Source organism: Mus caroli, unplaced genomic scaffold, assembly GCF_978045245.1.
Source record: "Mus caroli unplaced genomic scaffold, Mus_caroli_1 scaffold_4, whole genome shotgun sequence".
In the NCBI taxonomy this organism is placed as follows: Eukaryota; Metazoa; Chordata; class Mammalia; order Rodentia; family Muridae; genus Mus; species Mus caroli.
The window spans coordinates 111263237-111280540 of record NW_028227259.1 but is presented as its reverse complement, the minus strand read 5'-3'; the positions used below and the strand labels follow the sequence as shown (position 1 = coordinate 111280540).

At 40.2% G+C, this 17304-nt stretch overlaps 1 protein-coding gene across 1 annotated transcript in view; it reads left to right on the top strand.

Annotated features, from left to right (window-relative positions):
* Nucleotides 1-2118: 2118 nt before the first annotated feature.
* The window catches only part of Hfm1 (helicase for meiosis 1), a 101228-nt gene continuing 86042 nt past the window's right edge, over nucleotides 2119-17304 (top strand). Inside the window, exons 1-4 of the mRNA XM_085836978.1 lie at nucleotides 2119-2177; nucleotides 4595-4692; nucleotides 8659-8771; nucleotides 9940-10240. Of these exons, the coding sequence (XP_085693104.1) occupies nucleotides 4622-4692; nucleotides 8659-8771; nucleotides 9940-10240 (485 nt within the window). The 5' untranslated portion in view covers nucleotides 2119-2177; nucleotides 4595-4621. The remainder of the gene's footprint in view (nucleotides 2178-4594; nucleotides 4693-8658; nucleotides 8772-9939; nucleotides 10241-17304) is intronic.

Here is a 17304-nt window from a genome sequence, read left to right as displayed (position 1 = left end):
GCACAAAATAGATATATAGAAATGTTACAAATAAAGAACCTTCTATAGCTTTATAAGTGAGTCTCTTATAATTGTTCTTATAATAATACATCCCTTATAATAATTCATAATAAGCCCAAATTGGAAACCTAAACACACTTCCAACAGTGAATGGACAAACACACTGCAATGTATCCATCCCAGGGCTGTAGTGGTCAACAGTAGAATGAATGGCGTAGAACATCTCTCGTCCAAAGGAGTAAGATGCCAGGATACAAGACAATAGGGACAAATCTGATAATCATGAGACTGAGTGAAAGAAACCAGATGCAAGATATAGATTCCATTGATCGAGAGTGCAAAGTGCCCCTTATAGATAAAGAGCAGATCAGTCTTTGCCTGAGGCCGAGGGCAGACAGGGCAATTGACTAAAGGAAAGGAGGATGGGGGAGGGGGTGAAGGCGGGTGGGAGTGGGGGTGGGGTCCTGAAAATGTTCTGTGCTGTTTCTATTACGGTGATAACTTCTTGAAAAAAAAAATACACACACACAAAACTGTTAAGACTGATTGAGTTGTATATTTTAACTGGGTACAGTTCAGGGTACATAAATTATTTATCCATAAATTTTATGATAAAAAAATTAGAAAGGCCTTGTTCACTACTTTTCCTGGCTGCAGTCTCTTCTTATTCAGCAGAGGTTTTGACCCTGACTCTGCATCTGCCTGCTGAAACCATGCGTATGAAAGCACAGCCAAAGAATAATTTATACTGCTCAAGAGTCCCTTAAAGATGGGAAAGGAGCCAGCTATTTCCTGAGCCTTTTCTTCTCTGCATTATAGACTGCTAGATCTCCTTCCCCCAGCGTGTGTTTTTAAATATTCTTTAAGCCTTAAGCTCCCTAGCTTTCCTATTTTCCTGTGCTAGTCGTCACCGGTCCTTATAGCATGACTCACCCAAAATGGAAGGTATTACCTGCTGAGTTTTGCTCCAGGGAAACAGCAAGAGGAGCAGATGGGTAACGCGGATCCCCTGGTTCTGCCCAGGTCTACTCTTTCCTTTTATTATTTTATGTGCAAGGGCTTTCTGCCTACATCTGTGCATCATGTGCAGAGGTCAGAAAAGGGCACAGGATTCTCTTGAAGTGGAGCCACAGACAGTTGTGAGCCATCCCAGGGGTGTTGGGAATCAAACTTAGGCTCTCTGGAAGAGCAGTTAGTGCTCCTAACTACTGAGCCATCTCTCCAGGTCCTAATTTTTAAATCTTAAGAAAATTAACTATTATAGAACTCGCAGTATAATAAACGAGTTCAAATTATTTCCTTGGCTTAAGATTTTACTCTATTTCAGAACCCAGAAATTAGGATGTAAAATTTGCCAGAAGTGAGCTGTTTATAAGTGAGACCTAAACATTAGTTTTGTGGTTTGAAGGGGTTATTCAGCTCTGCCTCTGCACTGAGTACCGAGGTGAGCACGTTTGCATCACAGTTCCTACCTCTTGGAGAGAGACTTCCCAGCAGCAGAGCTTAGTTCTGTCAGAGGCCAAGAAGCCAGGACCTGTGGTGTGCCGGCAAGCTCTGTGGAAGGGAAAATTCAGAGCCTATCATGGCTTGGGTGCTCACTTGTGGGAAATAAAACATTAACAAGCCTCAGAATTGCTCAGAGGCTGCTGTGTTTTATGCGATCTGTGCAGATGACTTGTATGGCGGGCAAAGTTGCCACTTGAGAGTAACGTCAATAGAAAAAAAAAAGCACTTTGTATGCTTTGTATATATATATGCTTTATATATATATGCTTTATATATATATATATGCTTTATATATATATATATATGCTAAATAACAATAGATACTTCAAAATACAGCAGAGATCTGTTTGAAGTTTTTAAGCATACACTTTTTCTAATCATACAGTTAAACAACGAAACACAATGTCAACGTCTGCTTAAGGAAATAGAGTGTAGAAAGAAGAGCTGGGGGCCAGGCATAGGCACGCTCTGGAAATAAATAATTGATGTTTGGTATCAAATATTTACATCAGATGTATTTCCTGACCTCTCTGGGTAGACTGTTTAAACTCAGTCTTGTAGCTCAACAGTGACCTAATGGGTGCCATTTTAAATTAGACACTTAGGTAGGAAGAAAATGGAGGTTCCAGGGCTACGGCCTAGCTAATGCCTGGCGGTAGAGGACCCCCAAGGTAAGATATTTATTTAATGATTAGCGGTAAGCCCATCAAAACCAACCACACATCTCTGAGGGAAACAGTTGGGCTGGGAAGGGGACTGGGGGCTGCCGATCCATTCTTAGGCGTTTGACTAAGCCGGGCTTGGGGGGCGTTCGAAGGGTGGGTAAATCGGCGCTCGACTCAGCGCCCCCCGGGCAGGTGGCTGTGGCCTGGGCGGGACGCGCGCCTCGCGTGGGCGCGTGTGGGGCTCGGTGAGCGAGCAGTGGCGGGGCCGGGGAGAGGAGGGAGGTAGGGTGGGTGGGTGGGGAAGCGCGTGCCCGGGGGGGGGGGAGGTGGGGAAGGAGGCGCGTGACGGGGAGGGAAGTGCGAGGTAAGGGGAGGGGATGTGTGGGGTGTGGACCACCCGGCCGGGCAGCGGGGCCTCGGGCGCCCTCTGCGGGCGAGCGGGCGAGCGAGCGGGCGGCTCCCACGCATTCCCGTCAGGGAGCGCGGCCTGAGGCCTGAGGCGCACAGTGTGGTGGGGGGTTCGGAGGCGCGGCGGGGAGGGCGCGCATGCGCGTCGCCTCAGCCTCCCGCCCGGAGCGCGCCGGGCCTGTCTGCCCCGCACTGCGGACTGTTCTCCAGTCCGCTGTCCTCCCCTCGCGCTCAGTTGTGGTGCGTGGTCGCGCTGGGCCTGGGCCTCTGCACGGTAGTTACGCGTGGACATGTGCGCTTCTGACATAAGTACTCAGTTGTTTGTTTGAGACAGGTCCTCGCTCTATAGCCTAGGCTATCCCTGCCTAGCTTCGTCTTCCACCTCCCAGGTGTTGAGGTTGCTGTTGTGATCCACTCGCTTCTAAGTATGTTTTCAGATGCAAAAATTATAAGGAACCCGCTGTCCAGTACTTTTATACAACAAGTAAAAGATCATAGAGATTAAGATACTAAGGTTGTCAGAAATACGTTGTTACATTTTGATGTAAGGTGATAACTTTTTAATTAAAGTTTAAGGTTTAGATATTCTAAATTTGTCACAAAGTTCTTATTTCAGAGCCTAGCATAGTGTTACAAGCTTATAGTCCAGCCCTGGAAAGGTGGAGGCAGGAGGATCAATTTAAGGCCAGTCTCAGCCAAGGTCAGTATGGGCTACATCCACAAAAAACAAAAAAACAAACAAACAAACAAAAAACAGGTCTCACCGTGTAATACAGAAATATAGTGCAAAATTCTGTAAGTGATATCGCCCCAAGTATTTTTAGAGTCCACACTGCGACCTGTTTATCTGGTAGTCAAATTGTTTTATACATTTATAGACTATATTTACTTGTTTTAGTTTTTGCTGTTTCTTTTTGTTGGTGACTGGATGGTTAAGAAAACAAGAACAATGTACCAACTAACCAGACTCCCTCAGAGCCCCAGGGACTAAGCCACCAACCAAAGAGCATGCATGGGCTGGTCTGTGGCCCTGCTCCATATGTATCAGAGACTATCTTGTCAGGCATCAGTGGGAGGGGAGGCACTGGTCCTGTGGAGGCTTGATTCCCTAGAGAAGGAGTGGGATTGGGTGGCTGGGTGGGAGAGCTCACTCACAGAGGCAGAGGGGAGGAGGGATGGAGTGGGGTGCTCATGGAGGGGAGACTGGGAAATTAAGAAGGGAAGACATTGAGAAGAGAAAGATAAATAAATATGGGGTGGTAGACCAAATAACTAAAACAGTGAAAGCCCACAATATTCTGGTTTATAAGAAGCACCCTGAAGTGGATGCAGAATTTAGCCTCTCTCCTGTGCATTTATCAAGAGGTGCTCTCGATGTAGCCTTCCTACCCAGATCACTCCTGCATGTGTTTTTTGTCTTTATTAGAGAAGTCTCTAATACTGGTGACATATTCTAACTTGGTAATGGGCTTGTTGCCATGAGATGGTGCTCTTGTGGTTGTTAAACTTTTAGTTTCTGTTCTGAGGACAAGTTTGCGGTGTATCATCTATCACGTAAGGAATGGAAATGTTTTTTTTTATGATTTGTCCATCTAATTTCATTCTTTGGCCTAGAGAACACTTCATTATGCTTCAGAATTTAGAAAAACAAGATATATTTTGATGTGCAGTGGGGTTGGATAATTTAAATGAAAAAGGAGCAAGGTATGCTTTTAACCATGGGGATCCACACACTGAAGGATGGAGTGGAATTTGCTAGGTGAGGAAGAGAAGTATGTTCTAAGCTTTGCTACAATTTTAAGAGAAAGACCTGTGGGGAACACAGGAATGAACAGAGAAGAGTACACTCCATTGCTAAGGCATTTAGACATTTACAGAAGACAGAGTTCAAAGAATTGTCTGTGACTATATTCAAGAAAGCATTCTGGAAAATTAGTGATTTTGATACACTTTTCTAGAAATTATATTTTAGATACCTGTAAACAAATATAAACCACATTTTTTTTAAATTATAGATTTCAGACAAGGTCTGTTTTTCAACAATGCCGAAGCCAGACGATTGCTTCTTTTCCATGGATAATTCGTTTTTCAGTAGCCCAGATGAAACTGAAAAGTAAGTAAGCCTTACCTATTAATGCACCACTTTCAGTTTTATAATTCTAAGGACCTTTAATTGTTCCCTCTGATAACCTAAAATAAATAAAAAGTGAACAGATTGATATTTCAGTTTTATGTTCAGAAAACATAGAATTCAAACGTAATGGAGTAACTGAAGTTTATTATTTAAAATGTTATAGTTTGAAAATAGATTTTGTTTTGTTTGCTTCCATACCTGATTTGTCAGATTAAGGCCAAGATAAATACTAGAAGTAATGATCGAATAGCTCAGGCTGAGAAGGGAGACAGAGTGGGCCAGCGCTGTGCTGGAGGCCAGGTGTGATGACACGCTCAGTGAAGGTAGGAATGAAGATTAATGCCAAAGGCCACAGCAGCAGGGAGTGCAAGTCAGTCAGATGTTTCTCATGTGTGGATTGCTCTCTTCTAAATTTTCTGTTTTTTTGCCTTGTTAAAACATTTAAATTTTTTTTACTCATTCAAATATCAAATATTGTTTGGGCACTGAAAAGGATTTAAAAAAAGACTGAAAAGCCCTTTTACTTCAACTATTAAAGCCATGGTCAAGATTGAATACACACGTGTGAATAGGCCATTAGTTGACTAGGGGCTGGTGAGATGGCTCAGCGAGCAAGAGCACTGATTGTTCTTCTGAAGGTCCTGAGTTCAAATCCCAGCAACCACATGGTGACTCACAACCATCTGTAACATCCGTAATGAGCTCTAACGCCCTCTTCTGGTGCGTCTGAAGACAGCTACAGTGTACTTACACTGTAAATAAACAAATAAATAAATCTTTGGGTTGGAGCGAGTGGGGCTGAGCAAGCAGACCAGAGCAAGCAGAGGTCCTAAATTAAATTCCCAACAACCAGATGAAGGCTCACAACTACCTATACAGCTACAGTGTGTACTCATATACATAAAATAAATAAATCTTTTAAAAAATGTTGACTAATTCCAAAATCAAAACATGTTCAAAGGAAATGACAGGTGTATCTGTGCAATGAACTTTCAGATGTGGGAGATCACCTAGGCTTCTCATGTTAAGGGAGGGCTTTAGGATGCTTTCAGGGCTTCGATCTTTCTTTCAGCAGTAAGAAAGTAAGTCCTGATGCCAGAATACTACAGCAAACAAGCAAGGATGGAGCTAGGATAGTTCACAGTACTTTCAGGAGACCGTCTGTAAAGATTGCCTAGAGTATGAGATTCATAAAACAGAAGCAGTGAGACATAAACCAGAAAAGTTAATTGTGGGTAAATTGTTTTTATGTTAAATATTTGAATAAGAATATTGGATGTTGTTTATATTTTAAAAACTAAGGAATTAAATTATCGAGCATTTCTTGAACAACATACTTAAGTGTAAGAAGCATTATACTAAGTCCTGCTGACTTAAGTAGAAATAAAGCCCGGAGGTGTTCACACTCAAGATGGATTATCAGGTTTATCTATTTCTTTCCTTGTTTTTATCTATTATCTGTCTATGTATACATATTGCACAAGGGCCATGAGAATTATTATGGAGTCTGTACAAAGAAAGAAAGAAGACAATCTTTGAGAACCTATGGAGATATCTTAGGAAGTGTAGGATTTGTTCTGGGTGTTAGATGAATGTAAAGCCTATTGCCTGAAACAGTACCTGGTATATGGTATCAATAAAAATTACAAATTGATGAATGAATGAATGAATGAATGAATGAATAGTAGAACATCCATATGTGGGTATGAGAGTGAGGCAGGACAAAGTTCCAAGCAAAATAAAGGAAATATCTTTGAACAGAAAGAAGAGGCACAGAATGTATTCTCTATTTACTGTTGTGTTAGTCATCATTCATTACTGTTAGAAACATCTTAGGTAATAATTTTTAAAACTGAAAGAGGTATTTGGCCCACAGCTGGAAGCTGTGGTCTCTTGACCTGTTGCTTTAGGACTGTGGAAGGATAGTGTGTCCTGGGGGGATGATAGAATAGAGTAAACGTCACCTGTGACAGGAGGAGCACAAAGGGACAGGGAGAGGCCAGTCTCTCAGTATTTCTTCAGATCCACACCTTAGTGAACAAACTTACACCTGGGACTTTTACCTATGAAAGTTTCACATTCTCCTAACCAAAGCAAGCCTTTAACACATGGGCCTATGTGGACATTGGACTGATTCGTTTTGTTAGGTTGACACAGTTTTGAATAGCCTGAGAAAGGAAACCGAGTGAGGGATTGTCTAGATTAGATTGGTCTATGAGGATGCCTTCAAGGGATTTTCATAAGGCTTAGTTGAGATAGGAAGACTCACTCTGAAGGAGGGCAGCATCATATCTTGGGCAGGGACCTAGACTGATTGAAAAGAAGCTTTGGTTAGAACAAGAACAGTAGAAATGTAAAGAAATGTTTCATTTAAGAATTATTGTAAGGGAGATTTGGGAAGACCCAATGTATGTCTGTATGTAGTAAGTAGAAAATATTGTACTGTTTGGGTTTTGGTGGTTAGGAGATGGTACCTGTAGGAAAAAAAACCATAAGGATAATTTAATTTTGTGAGGAGACTGAGTAATAGAGCTAGATGTCAGCTTGTAACTCATTATCTTCTTAGATTTTTTCTGAAATTGTTCCTGTGCAAAAGGAGGCACTATACTTACAAAGGTCTGCCTGCAGGATTTGCCTTTGACTAGAGTCTAAGAACTTAGCCTTCAGGAAGTTCCCCACCATTAACTATAATAGTGGCTTACTGTGCAGAAAGTGTTTATACCAGTAATATGACTCAGGCTGAAAACCTGCTTCTCCTCTGGAATCTGGAATTCATGTGTCAGTTAGGGGTACTTATGTGATTAGTCTTCAGTTAAAACCCTGTGGACTGAATCCCTAACAAGCTTTATTCCTTGGTAACACTTCATGTATCTTGTCTCAGGTCATGACATAGGGAATTCAATGTGCCTGAGAGACTCTAGTAGGAGAGGACCTTTGGAAACTTGTATATGGGGTCCTCAGAAGTTAATCCTATACTTACAAGTAGGACTATGTACCGAATCTTATGACCCATTCTGGCATATATTCCTGAGAGCCTTTGATATCATCCTTACTTTCAAATGTTCTGCCTATTGTTAGGCAGTTTGTCAAACATAGATAATGTACCATAGTTTTTTATTGGAAAATATGGGCAGAGTAGGTATGTGCTAGGTTATAAGAGGTAGAAAAGTAAGACTGTCACTTCAGAAAGCTTAGCCTCCTACATTTAAAGAGGGGGAAGAGGAGGAAGAGAAGGAAGGAGGAAACAGAGGCAGTAGCAGCAGCAACTGCTACTACCAACACTGGGACTAGGCAGTAATGATATATGGTGCTCTTTCTTCTCAGTTACATTTCCTGTATCCCTACGTATTTTTTGTAGTAATAAAACAAAAGAAACTTTGATTAGAAAAGAAAACTTTAAGCAGTATCATTAACAGAGTCACAGCTAAAGGACAAGGAGGGTAAAGGTACCCACTTGGAGCAACAAGTTATTGTAGCCTTTAAGAAATTGTCAGTTTCTGTGATTGTCTTGGATTTTCTGTGATTTATGAATAGTTATAGACCAAAAATACTTCTGTTAGAGTATTAATTTTAATAGGTATAGGAATAATCTAGAACATAGTAACACATTTACATGCTGGTTGTTGATAACCCATGATTATAGGTGAGGTGTGTCACAAGTAATCTGTTTTATACAGTAGTTTAAATTCTACAGTTTGAGAAGAAGATGAAGAGGAGTTTTAGCCATCATTTAGGTAGTGTTCCTCTGTGGCAGTGTCATCAGTCCTGTGACACATGGAAATGATATTGAGAGCATTGACACACAGGGATAAAGCAAAACCATGACAGAAAGTTTGTCTATGGGATGTTTGTCTAAGAGTTTGCACCCAAGTAGTGTTTAATAAATAAATGTTTTTTGATAGACCTTCCTTATTAACATATACTCACATTTTATATTTTATATAGCTTTCCAGTTAAGGAAAAATCACTGGATTGGTTTCTCCCTCCTGCTCCACTGATTTCAGAAATTCCAGATATTCAAGAGTTAGAGGAAGAAATGGAAAGTTATAAGCTATTAGGTAAATTGTCATATTTCTTGTGAAGCCAAACTCATGCAGTTTATGGCAGCATAAAAATCTGACATATTAAACTATTAATTCCTTTTTTAATAGAATAAAAGTCAAAGATTTGTATATGCCTATCAAATCTCAAGATCTAAACATTCACCTTCTTACAAACATGTACATTTACCTAGTGCATAATTACTACCACACATGTGTTTGTACACATTTACCTAGTGCATAATCACTACCATACATGTGTTTGTACACATTTACCTAGTGCATAGTCACTACCACACATGTGTTTGTACAAATTTACCTAGTGCATAATCACTACCACACATGTGTTTGTACACATTTACCTAGTGCATAGTCACTACCACACATTTGTTTGTACACATTTACCTAGTGCATAGTCACTACCACGCATGTGCCTTGTTCTTTACAATGGTAAAGTTTTCAGAAAGCCAAATTCTGAAGTGTATTCAGTGAAAAAAACAAGATTCAGCCGGGCGTGGTGGCGCACGCCTTTAATCCCAGCACTCGGGAGGCAGAGGCAGGCGGATTTCTGAGTTCAAGGCCAGCCTGGTCTACAAAGTGAGTGCCAGGACAGCCAGGGCTACACAGAGAAACCCTGTCTCGAAAAAACCAAAAAAAAAAAAAAAAAAACAAAACAAAAAAAAAAAAAACAAGATTCAGTAGATTATCTATAGTTTGAGATAATGTTTAGCATTGTCAGGCTAGTGATATAGCAGAGCATGTGCTTAGCACACAGGAGGGCCTGTGTCATTCCCCATACTAGAAAACAGTCTCCCGAGACAAGCATGCTCAGTGCATGGTTCTTGTAATATTCGAAACTTTAATGTTTTATTATAACTCATACTTTATATGTTTGCATATTTTAATTCTGTTACAGTTACTTAGTATGTCCGTGTATGGGGTGGGTGCTGTCACTGTTTGTGTAGTCAGAGAACAACTTGTAGGAATCAGTTATCTTCTTTACCACGTGGGTTCTGGGAATAGAACTCAGGTTTTCAGGCTTGACAACAAATATTTTTACCCACTAAACCATGTCACTAGCTCTCTTTAGAAATGTGTAATTGAAAAAATTTTATCATTATTTAGAAAATTTGTTTCCATGAAGAACATGTAATAACTAATAATTAGTATATTTCTTTTCCCCTAGGGAAAGGAAAGATGCCAAGAATGTTAACATCAAACTTGAAGATCATTAATGAAGACACAAATTGTATTTCACCAACACAAAAATTCCATTTTTCCTGTAATGTACATGAACAGGATTACCTAAATTTAGGAGGATCAAATAACAATGACATGTCACATGTAGCTGGGAAGCTGATGTATGGTTCTTCTCAGAAATATAAAAATCACATGGGTGCTAAGAGTCCATCTTCAAAGAGTCCTGGTGATACAAAATTACATGATGTGGCAGAAGACAGACAGGGCACATCAGCATTCAAAAAAAGGTAACTAATAAGTTAAACAATACTCAGTAATCTAATCTAAATATTAGGTGTACACTGAAAAGAAATATACTAGGATGTAGATGAGAGGGAGAGTAACAAGGCATGTTTATATGAGAATCAGGCCTGGGATTCCACTCAGGAACCATATGTCCTTTCCCTCAGGAGCTTAACATTTACAGCGATGGTACAGATAGTGGATAACTAAAACTAACTCACTAAATGTTTTGTAATGTGACAGTTATTTTAACAACAGTTATTGGTAGAGCAAAGATTCTCAAGCTTTTCTTATCAGTAATCTTTAATACTTAAAATTTTCTGAGGAATTTCAGCTTTTGTTTAGGTGGGTTATGTCTAACTAATAATTAGCCATACTGAAAGTTAAAGCTGAAAACAAAAATAAAACAATGCTAAACCCACTTCTAGTTAGCCGTAAGTCTGTGTACATATGCATACATTCATTCATTCATTCATTCATTCATTCATACATATGTATACTGTTGGTTTTATTTTGAGACAGGATCTCATTATGCAGGTCTAGGTAAAATGGAACTCACTATGTAGACCAGCTTGAGCTCAAAAGTACAGAAATCTTGCCTTTACCTCCTCATCACTGGCTTTAAAGGCATATTCTGCCATGCTTGGTTCTAAATAATATATTTAGGCTACACTCCAAAATGACCCTTTTCATAAATTAGAAGATGAATAGATTAACAGTAAAGTGACAAGCCAGCAGGGGCAGAAACTAAGTATGTATATTATATGTTCTCACATGTGTTAGCTTCCTACTGCTGTTAACATACCTGAGAAAAACGACTTGAAAACAAACAAATCTTACATTAGCAGGCCAATCTCTTGGTTTTGGGAGTTTCTATGCCTTAGCCTCCTGAGAACTGGGATTATTTTAGGTTACACTTCTGATTGTATTTCTTTGTAAAAATTTTTTCTCTCTTTTTTTTGAGATTATAATAATGTCATTTCCTCTTTCTTTTCTCCCTCTAAACCTGTGATGCTTGGGCCAGGGAGTGGCACTGTTAGGAGGTGTGGCCTTGTTGGAGTAGGTGTGTCACTGTGGGTGTGGCCCTTAATATCCTAGTCCTAGCTGTCTGGAAGTGAGTATTCTGCTAGCAGCCTTCAGATAAAGATGTAGAACTCTCAGCTCCTCCTGCACCATGCCTGCCTACATACTTCTATGTTCTAGCCTTGATAATAGGCTGAACCTGTAAGCCAGCTCCAATTAAATGTTGTCCTTAAGAGCTGCCTTGGTCATTGGGCCTGTTCACAGCAGTAAAACACTAACTTAGACACATCCTTATTCTCTTTTAAAAGCATAGACTCTATTTTCATTAAATGTTGTTATGTACATATATGCATATACATGTATGTTCCTAAATACATAAGTGCAAACTGTTGAGTTTGATTATGTTACTTGTATGTATTTTCATGGTTGACCATTTGATATTGGATAACCAGTTGGTGTGCTCTTCCCAAGGAAGACTATTTGTCCCATCCTTAGCATTCCTTGGTTGCCTGTAGTTCTTATTATAGGACTGAGGCCTCTTGGGCATCTTTACCCCCAAATCCCTGTTCACATGTGTTGTCATCCTTGTTCAGCTCATGTTTCAGCACTCATACTGGTCTGATCTTCCTAGGAAACACAATATCACAACAAACTCCCTGATCCTCTGGCTCTCACAGTCTTTTCTCACCCCAGTTCCACAGCATTCTCTGAGACTTAGGTTTAGAAGTGTTTTGTAGATGTAGCCATGGGAACTAGACTCCACAACTCATGATTAGTTGTACTTTTCTGTAATGTCTCAGACTGTTGCAAAGAGAAGGTTTCTTGATGAAGAGTGAGGACTACACTGATGTGTGGACATAAGATGCTGTGACTAGGTGTCAGGGGTTATGCTGGTTTAGTAAGGTGGCAGTTGCAGGTTCTCCTCTAATAGCCATGACTTCACTAGCTCTGGGTAGTTGGTTAGGTTTCCTGTAACAGCATGATTTCTCTTCTGGTGAGTGGGTCTTACAACCAGCTAGAGATGTGAGACATGCAACAAATGTGAGGCCACAGCTACACCCCTAGGTTATCATGCCATGCTGGTCATTGTTGTGGTTCACAGGTGTCACAGCTGGGTATAACTGTTGGTCGCATCCCTCCTGTGGGAGTTTGCATGGCACCTTCTGATAACGTGGAAGCTGGTACTTAGAGAGGGAAACTTTCAGGTCAGATTTGTTACCTGTCCTTGTTTACTTTACCTCCTGTAGTTCTTTGTCTAATCACTTGTTTTTCTCTGCCATTCACACTGCAGTAGCTTTTATCTTAATACACACAGGACTACCAGTATTTTTCTATTTCCTAAAAGGATCAGAGTTGAAGAGATTGTTATTTAAGTGATTATTACTGTATTTTCATATTGAGGTTGTGCTTTGGCTTCCTGTGCCATATTATATGCAAACCATTAACTATAAAAACAAATAAATCACAAGTCCCTTCCGGTCAGCGCCAGCACTGGGTCACCTTGGGCACAGAGTCTGTAGACACCCCAAGGTCCCCTAGAGGACTCTACACACGATCTTAGAACCAGTGGTGAGTGGAACAAAACTTCTGTTCCAATCCAATCACGTGGGACCTGAGACAGCATTAGAGAAGCAGGAAACTCGGCCTGACCAGGGTCACAAGTCCCTTCCGGTCTGCACCAGCACTTGGTCACCTGGACGCAGAGTTGGCAGACACCCCCAAGGTCCCTAGAGGACAGCTTCTGAGACAGACCCCATTTCGGGCTCCAGACATTGGAGCACCTTCTCTGCCAGAGGACAGGTGTCTGCCCTGCCCAGGAGGGCTTTGCCGGAGCACCTGGGGGAGCCATCTTGGTTCCTGGATCCCTCCAAGACTAGTCTGTGGAGGTGGGAGTGTGGACTAGAGCTAACAGCTTCTGTGACAGGCCGAAGCAACACAGCTTCTGGGACAGGTCCTGTTTCAGGCCTTCATCTTCTGCCAGGAGGGAGGTTCTAACGCCAGATATCTGTGCACCTTCCCTGTAAGAGGAGAGCTTGCCTGCAGAGAGTGCTCTGACCACTGAAACTCAGAGGAGAGAGCTAGTTTCCCATGTCTGCTGATAGAGGCTAACAGAATCACAAGAGGAACAATCTCTAACTAGAGACAACTATAACAACTACTCCAGAGATAATCAGATGGCGAAAGGCAAACGTAAGAATCTTACTAACAAAAACCAAGACCACTCACCATCATCAGAACACAGCACTCCCACCTCTCCCAGTTCTGGGCAACCCAACACACCCGAAAAGCTAGACCCAGATTTAAAAGCATATCTCATGAGGATGGTAGAGGACATCAAGAAGGACTTTAATAACTCACTTAAAGAAATACAGGAGAACACTTCGAAAGACTTACAAGTCCTTAAAGAAAAAGAGGAAAACACATCCAAACAGGTGATGGAAATGAACAAAACCATACTAGACCTAAAAAGGGAAGTGGACACAATAAAGAAAACCCAAAGTGAGGCAAAGCTGGAGATAGAAACCCTAGGAAAGAAATCTGGAACCACAGATGCAAGCATCAGGAACAGAATACAAGAGATGGAAGAGAGACTCTCAGGTGCAGAAGATTCCATAGGGAATATCGGCACAACAATCAAAGACAATGCAAAATGCAAAAAGATCCTAACTCAAAACATCCAGAAAATCCAGGACACAATGAGAAGACCAAACCTATGGATAATAGGAGTAGATGAATACAAGGACAGAAACTACACCCTAGAAACAGCAAGAAAGTAATCCTTCAACAAACCTAAAAGAAGACAGGCACAAGAAAAGAATGCCAACTCTAACAACAAAAATAATAGGAAGCAACAATTACTTTTCCTTAATATCTCTTAATATCAATGGACTCAATTTCCCAATAAAAAGACATAGACTAACATACTGGCTACACAAACAGGACCCAACATTTTGCTGCTTACAGGAAACCCATCTCAGGGAAAAAGACAGACACTACCTGAGAATGAAAGGCTGGAAAACAATTTTGCAAGCAGATGGTCTGAAGAAACAAGCTGGAGTAGCCATTCTAATGTCGAATAAAATCGACTTCCAGCCCAAAGTTATCAAAAAAGACAAGGAGGGACACTTCATACTCATCAATGGTAAAATCCTCCAAGAGGAACTCTCAATTCTGAATATCTATGCTTCAAATGCAAGGGCAGCCACATTCATTAAAGAAACTTTACTAAAGCTCAAAGCACACATTGCACCTCACACAATAATAGTGGGAGACTTCAACACACCACTTTCATCAATGGACAGATCGTGGAAACAGAAACTAAACAGGGACACAGTGAAACTAACAGAAGTTATGAAACAAATGGATTTAACAGATATCTAAAGAACATTTTATCCTAAAATTAAAGGATATACATTCTTCTCAGCACCTCATGGTACCTTCTCCAAAATTGACAATATAATTGGTCACAAAACAGGCCTCAACAGATACAAAAATATTGAAATTGTCCCATTAATCCTATCAGATCACCATGGACTAAGGCTGATTTTCAATAACAATATAAATAATAGAAAGTCAACATTCACATGGAAACTGAACAACACTCTCCTCAATGATACCTTGGTCAAGGAAGGAATAAAGAAAGAAATTAAAGACTTTTTAGAGTTTAATGAAAATGAAGCCACAAAATACCCAAACTTATGGGACACAATGAAAGCATTTCTAAGAGGAAACCTCATAGCTCTGAGTGCCTCCAAAAAGAAATTAGAGAGAGCACACACAAGCAGCTTGACAACACACCTAAAAGCTCTAGAACAAAAGGAACAAATTCACCCAAGAGGAGTAGACGGCAGGAAATAATCAAACTCAGGGGCATAATCAACTAAGTGGAAACAAGAAGAACTATTCAAAGAATCAACCAAATGAGGAGCTGGTTCTTTGAGAAAATCAACAAGACAGATAAACCCTAGGCAGACTCACTAGAGGGCACAGGGACAGCATCCTAATTAACAAAATCAGAAATGAAAAGGAGACATAACAACAGATCCTGAAGAAATCCAAAACACCATCACATCCTTCTAGACAAGGCTATACTCGACAAAACTGGAAAACCTGGATGAAATGGACAAATTTCTAGACAGATATCAGGTACCAAAGTTAAATCAGGATCAGATTAATGACCTAAACAGTCCTATATCCCCAAAGAAATAGAAGCAGTCATTAATAGTCTCCCAACCAAAAAAAGCCCAGGACCAGATGGGTTTAGTGCAGAGTTCTATCAGACCTTCAAAGAAGATCTAATTCCAGTTCTTCACAAACTATTCCTCAAAATTGAAGCAGAAGGTACTCTACCCAGTTCATTCTATGAAGCCACAATTACTCTGATACCTAAACCACAGAAAGACCCAACAAAGATAGAGAACTTCAGACCAATTTCCCTTATGAATATCGATGCAAAAGTACTCAATAAAATTCTCACTATCTGAATCCAAGAACACATCAAAACCATCATCCATCCTGACCAAGTAGGTTTCATTCCAGGGATGCAGGGATGGTTTAATATAAGGAAATCCATCAATGTAATCCACTATATAAACAAACTTAAAGACAAAAACCACATGATCATCTCGTTAGATGCTGGGAAAGCATTTGACAAAATCCAATACCCATTCATGATAAAAGTCTTGGAAAGATCAGGAATTCAAAGTCCATACCTAAAAATGATAAAATCAATCTACAGCAGGCCATTAGCCAACATCAAAGTAAATGACGAGAAGCTGGAAGCATTCCCACTAAAATCAGGGACTAGACAAGGCTGCCCACTTTCTCCCTATCTATTCAACATTGTACTTGAAGTCCTAGCCAGAGCAATTCGACAACAAAAGGACATTAAGGGGATATAAATTGGAAAGGAGGAAGTCAAAATATCACTGTTTGCAGATGATACGATAGTATATATAAGTGACCCTAAAAATTTCACCAGAGAACTCCTGAACCTGATAAACAGCTTCGGTGAAGTAGCTGGATATAAAATTAACTCAAGTCAATGGCCTTTCTCTACACAAAGGATAAACAGGCTGAGAAAGAAATTAGGGAAACAACACCCTTCTAAATAGTCACAAATAATATAAAATACCTTGGCATGACTCTAACTAAGGAAGTGAAAGATCTGTATGATAAGAACTTCAAGTCTCTGAAGAAAGAAATTAAAGAAGATCTCAGAAGATGGAAAGATCTCCTATGCTCATGGATTGGCAGGATCAATATAGTAAAAATGGCTATCTTGCCAAAAGCAATCTACAGATTCAATGCAATCCCCATCAAAATTCCAACTCAATTCTTCAATGAATTAGAAAGGGCAATGTGCAAATTCATCTGGAATAACAAAAAACCTAGGATAGCAAAAACTCTTCTCAAGGATAAAAGAACCTCTGGTGGAATCACCATTCCTGACCTAAAGCTTTACTACAGAGCAATTGTGATAAAAAAAAAAAAAAAAAAACCGCATGGTACTGGTATAGTGACAGACAAGTAGATCAATGGAATAGAATTGAAGACCCAGAAATGAACCCACACACCTATGGTCACTTGATCTTCGACAAGGGAGCTAAAACCATCCAGTGGAAAAAAGACAGCATTTTCAACAAATGGTGCTGGCACAACTGTCGGTTATCATGTAGAAGAATTCGAATTGATCCATTCCTATCTCCTTGTACTAAGGTCAAATCTAAGTGGATTAAGGAACTCCACATAAAACCAGAGACAGTGAAACTTATAGAGGAGAAAGTGGGGAAAAGCCTCAAAGATACGGGCACAGGGGAAAAATTCCTGAATAGAACAGCAATGGCTTGTGCTTTAAGATCGAGAATCGACAAATGGGACCTTATAAAATTGCAAAGCTTCTGCAAGGCAAAAGACACTGTCAATAAGACTAAAAGGCCACCAACAGATTGGGAAAGGATCTTTACCAATCCTAAATCAGAGAGGGGACTAATATCCAATATATATAAAGAACTCAAGAAGGTGGACTCCAAAAAATCAAATAACC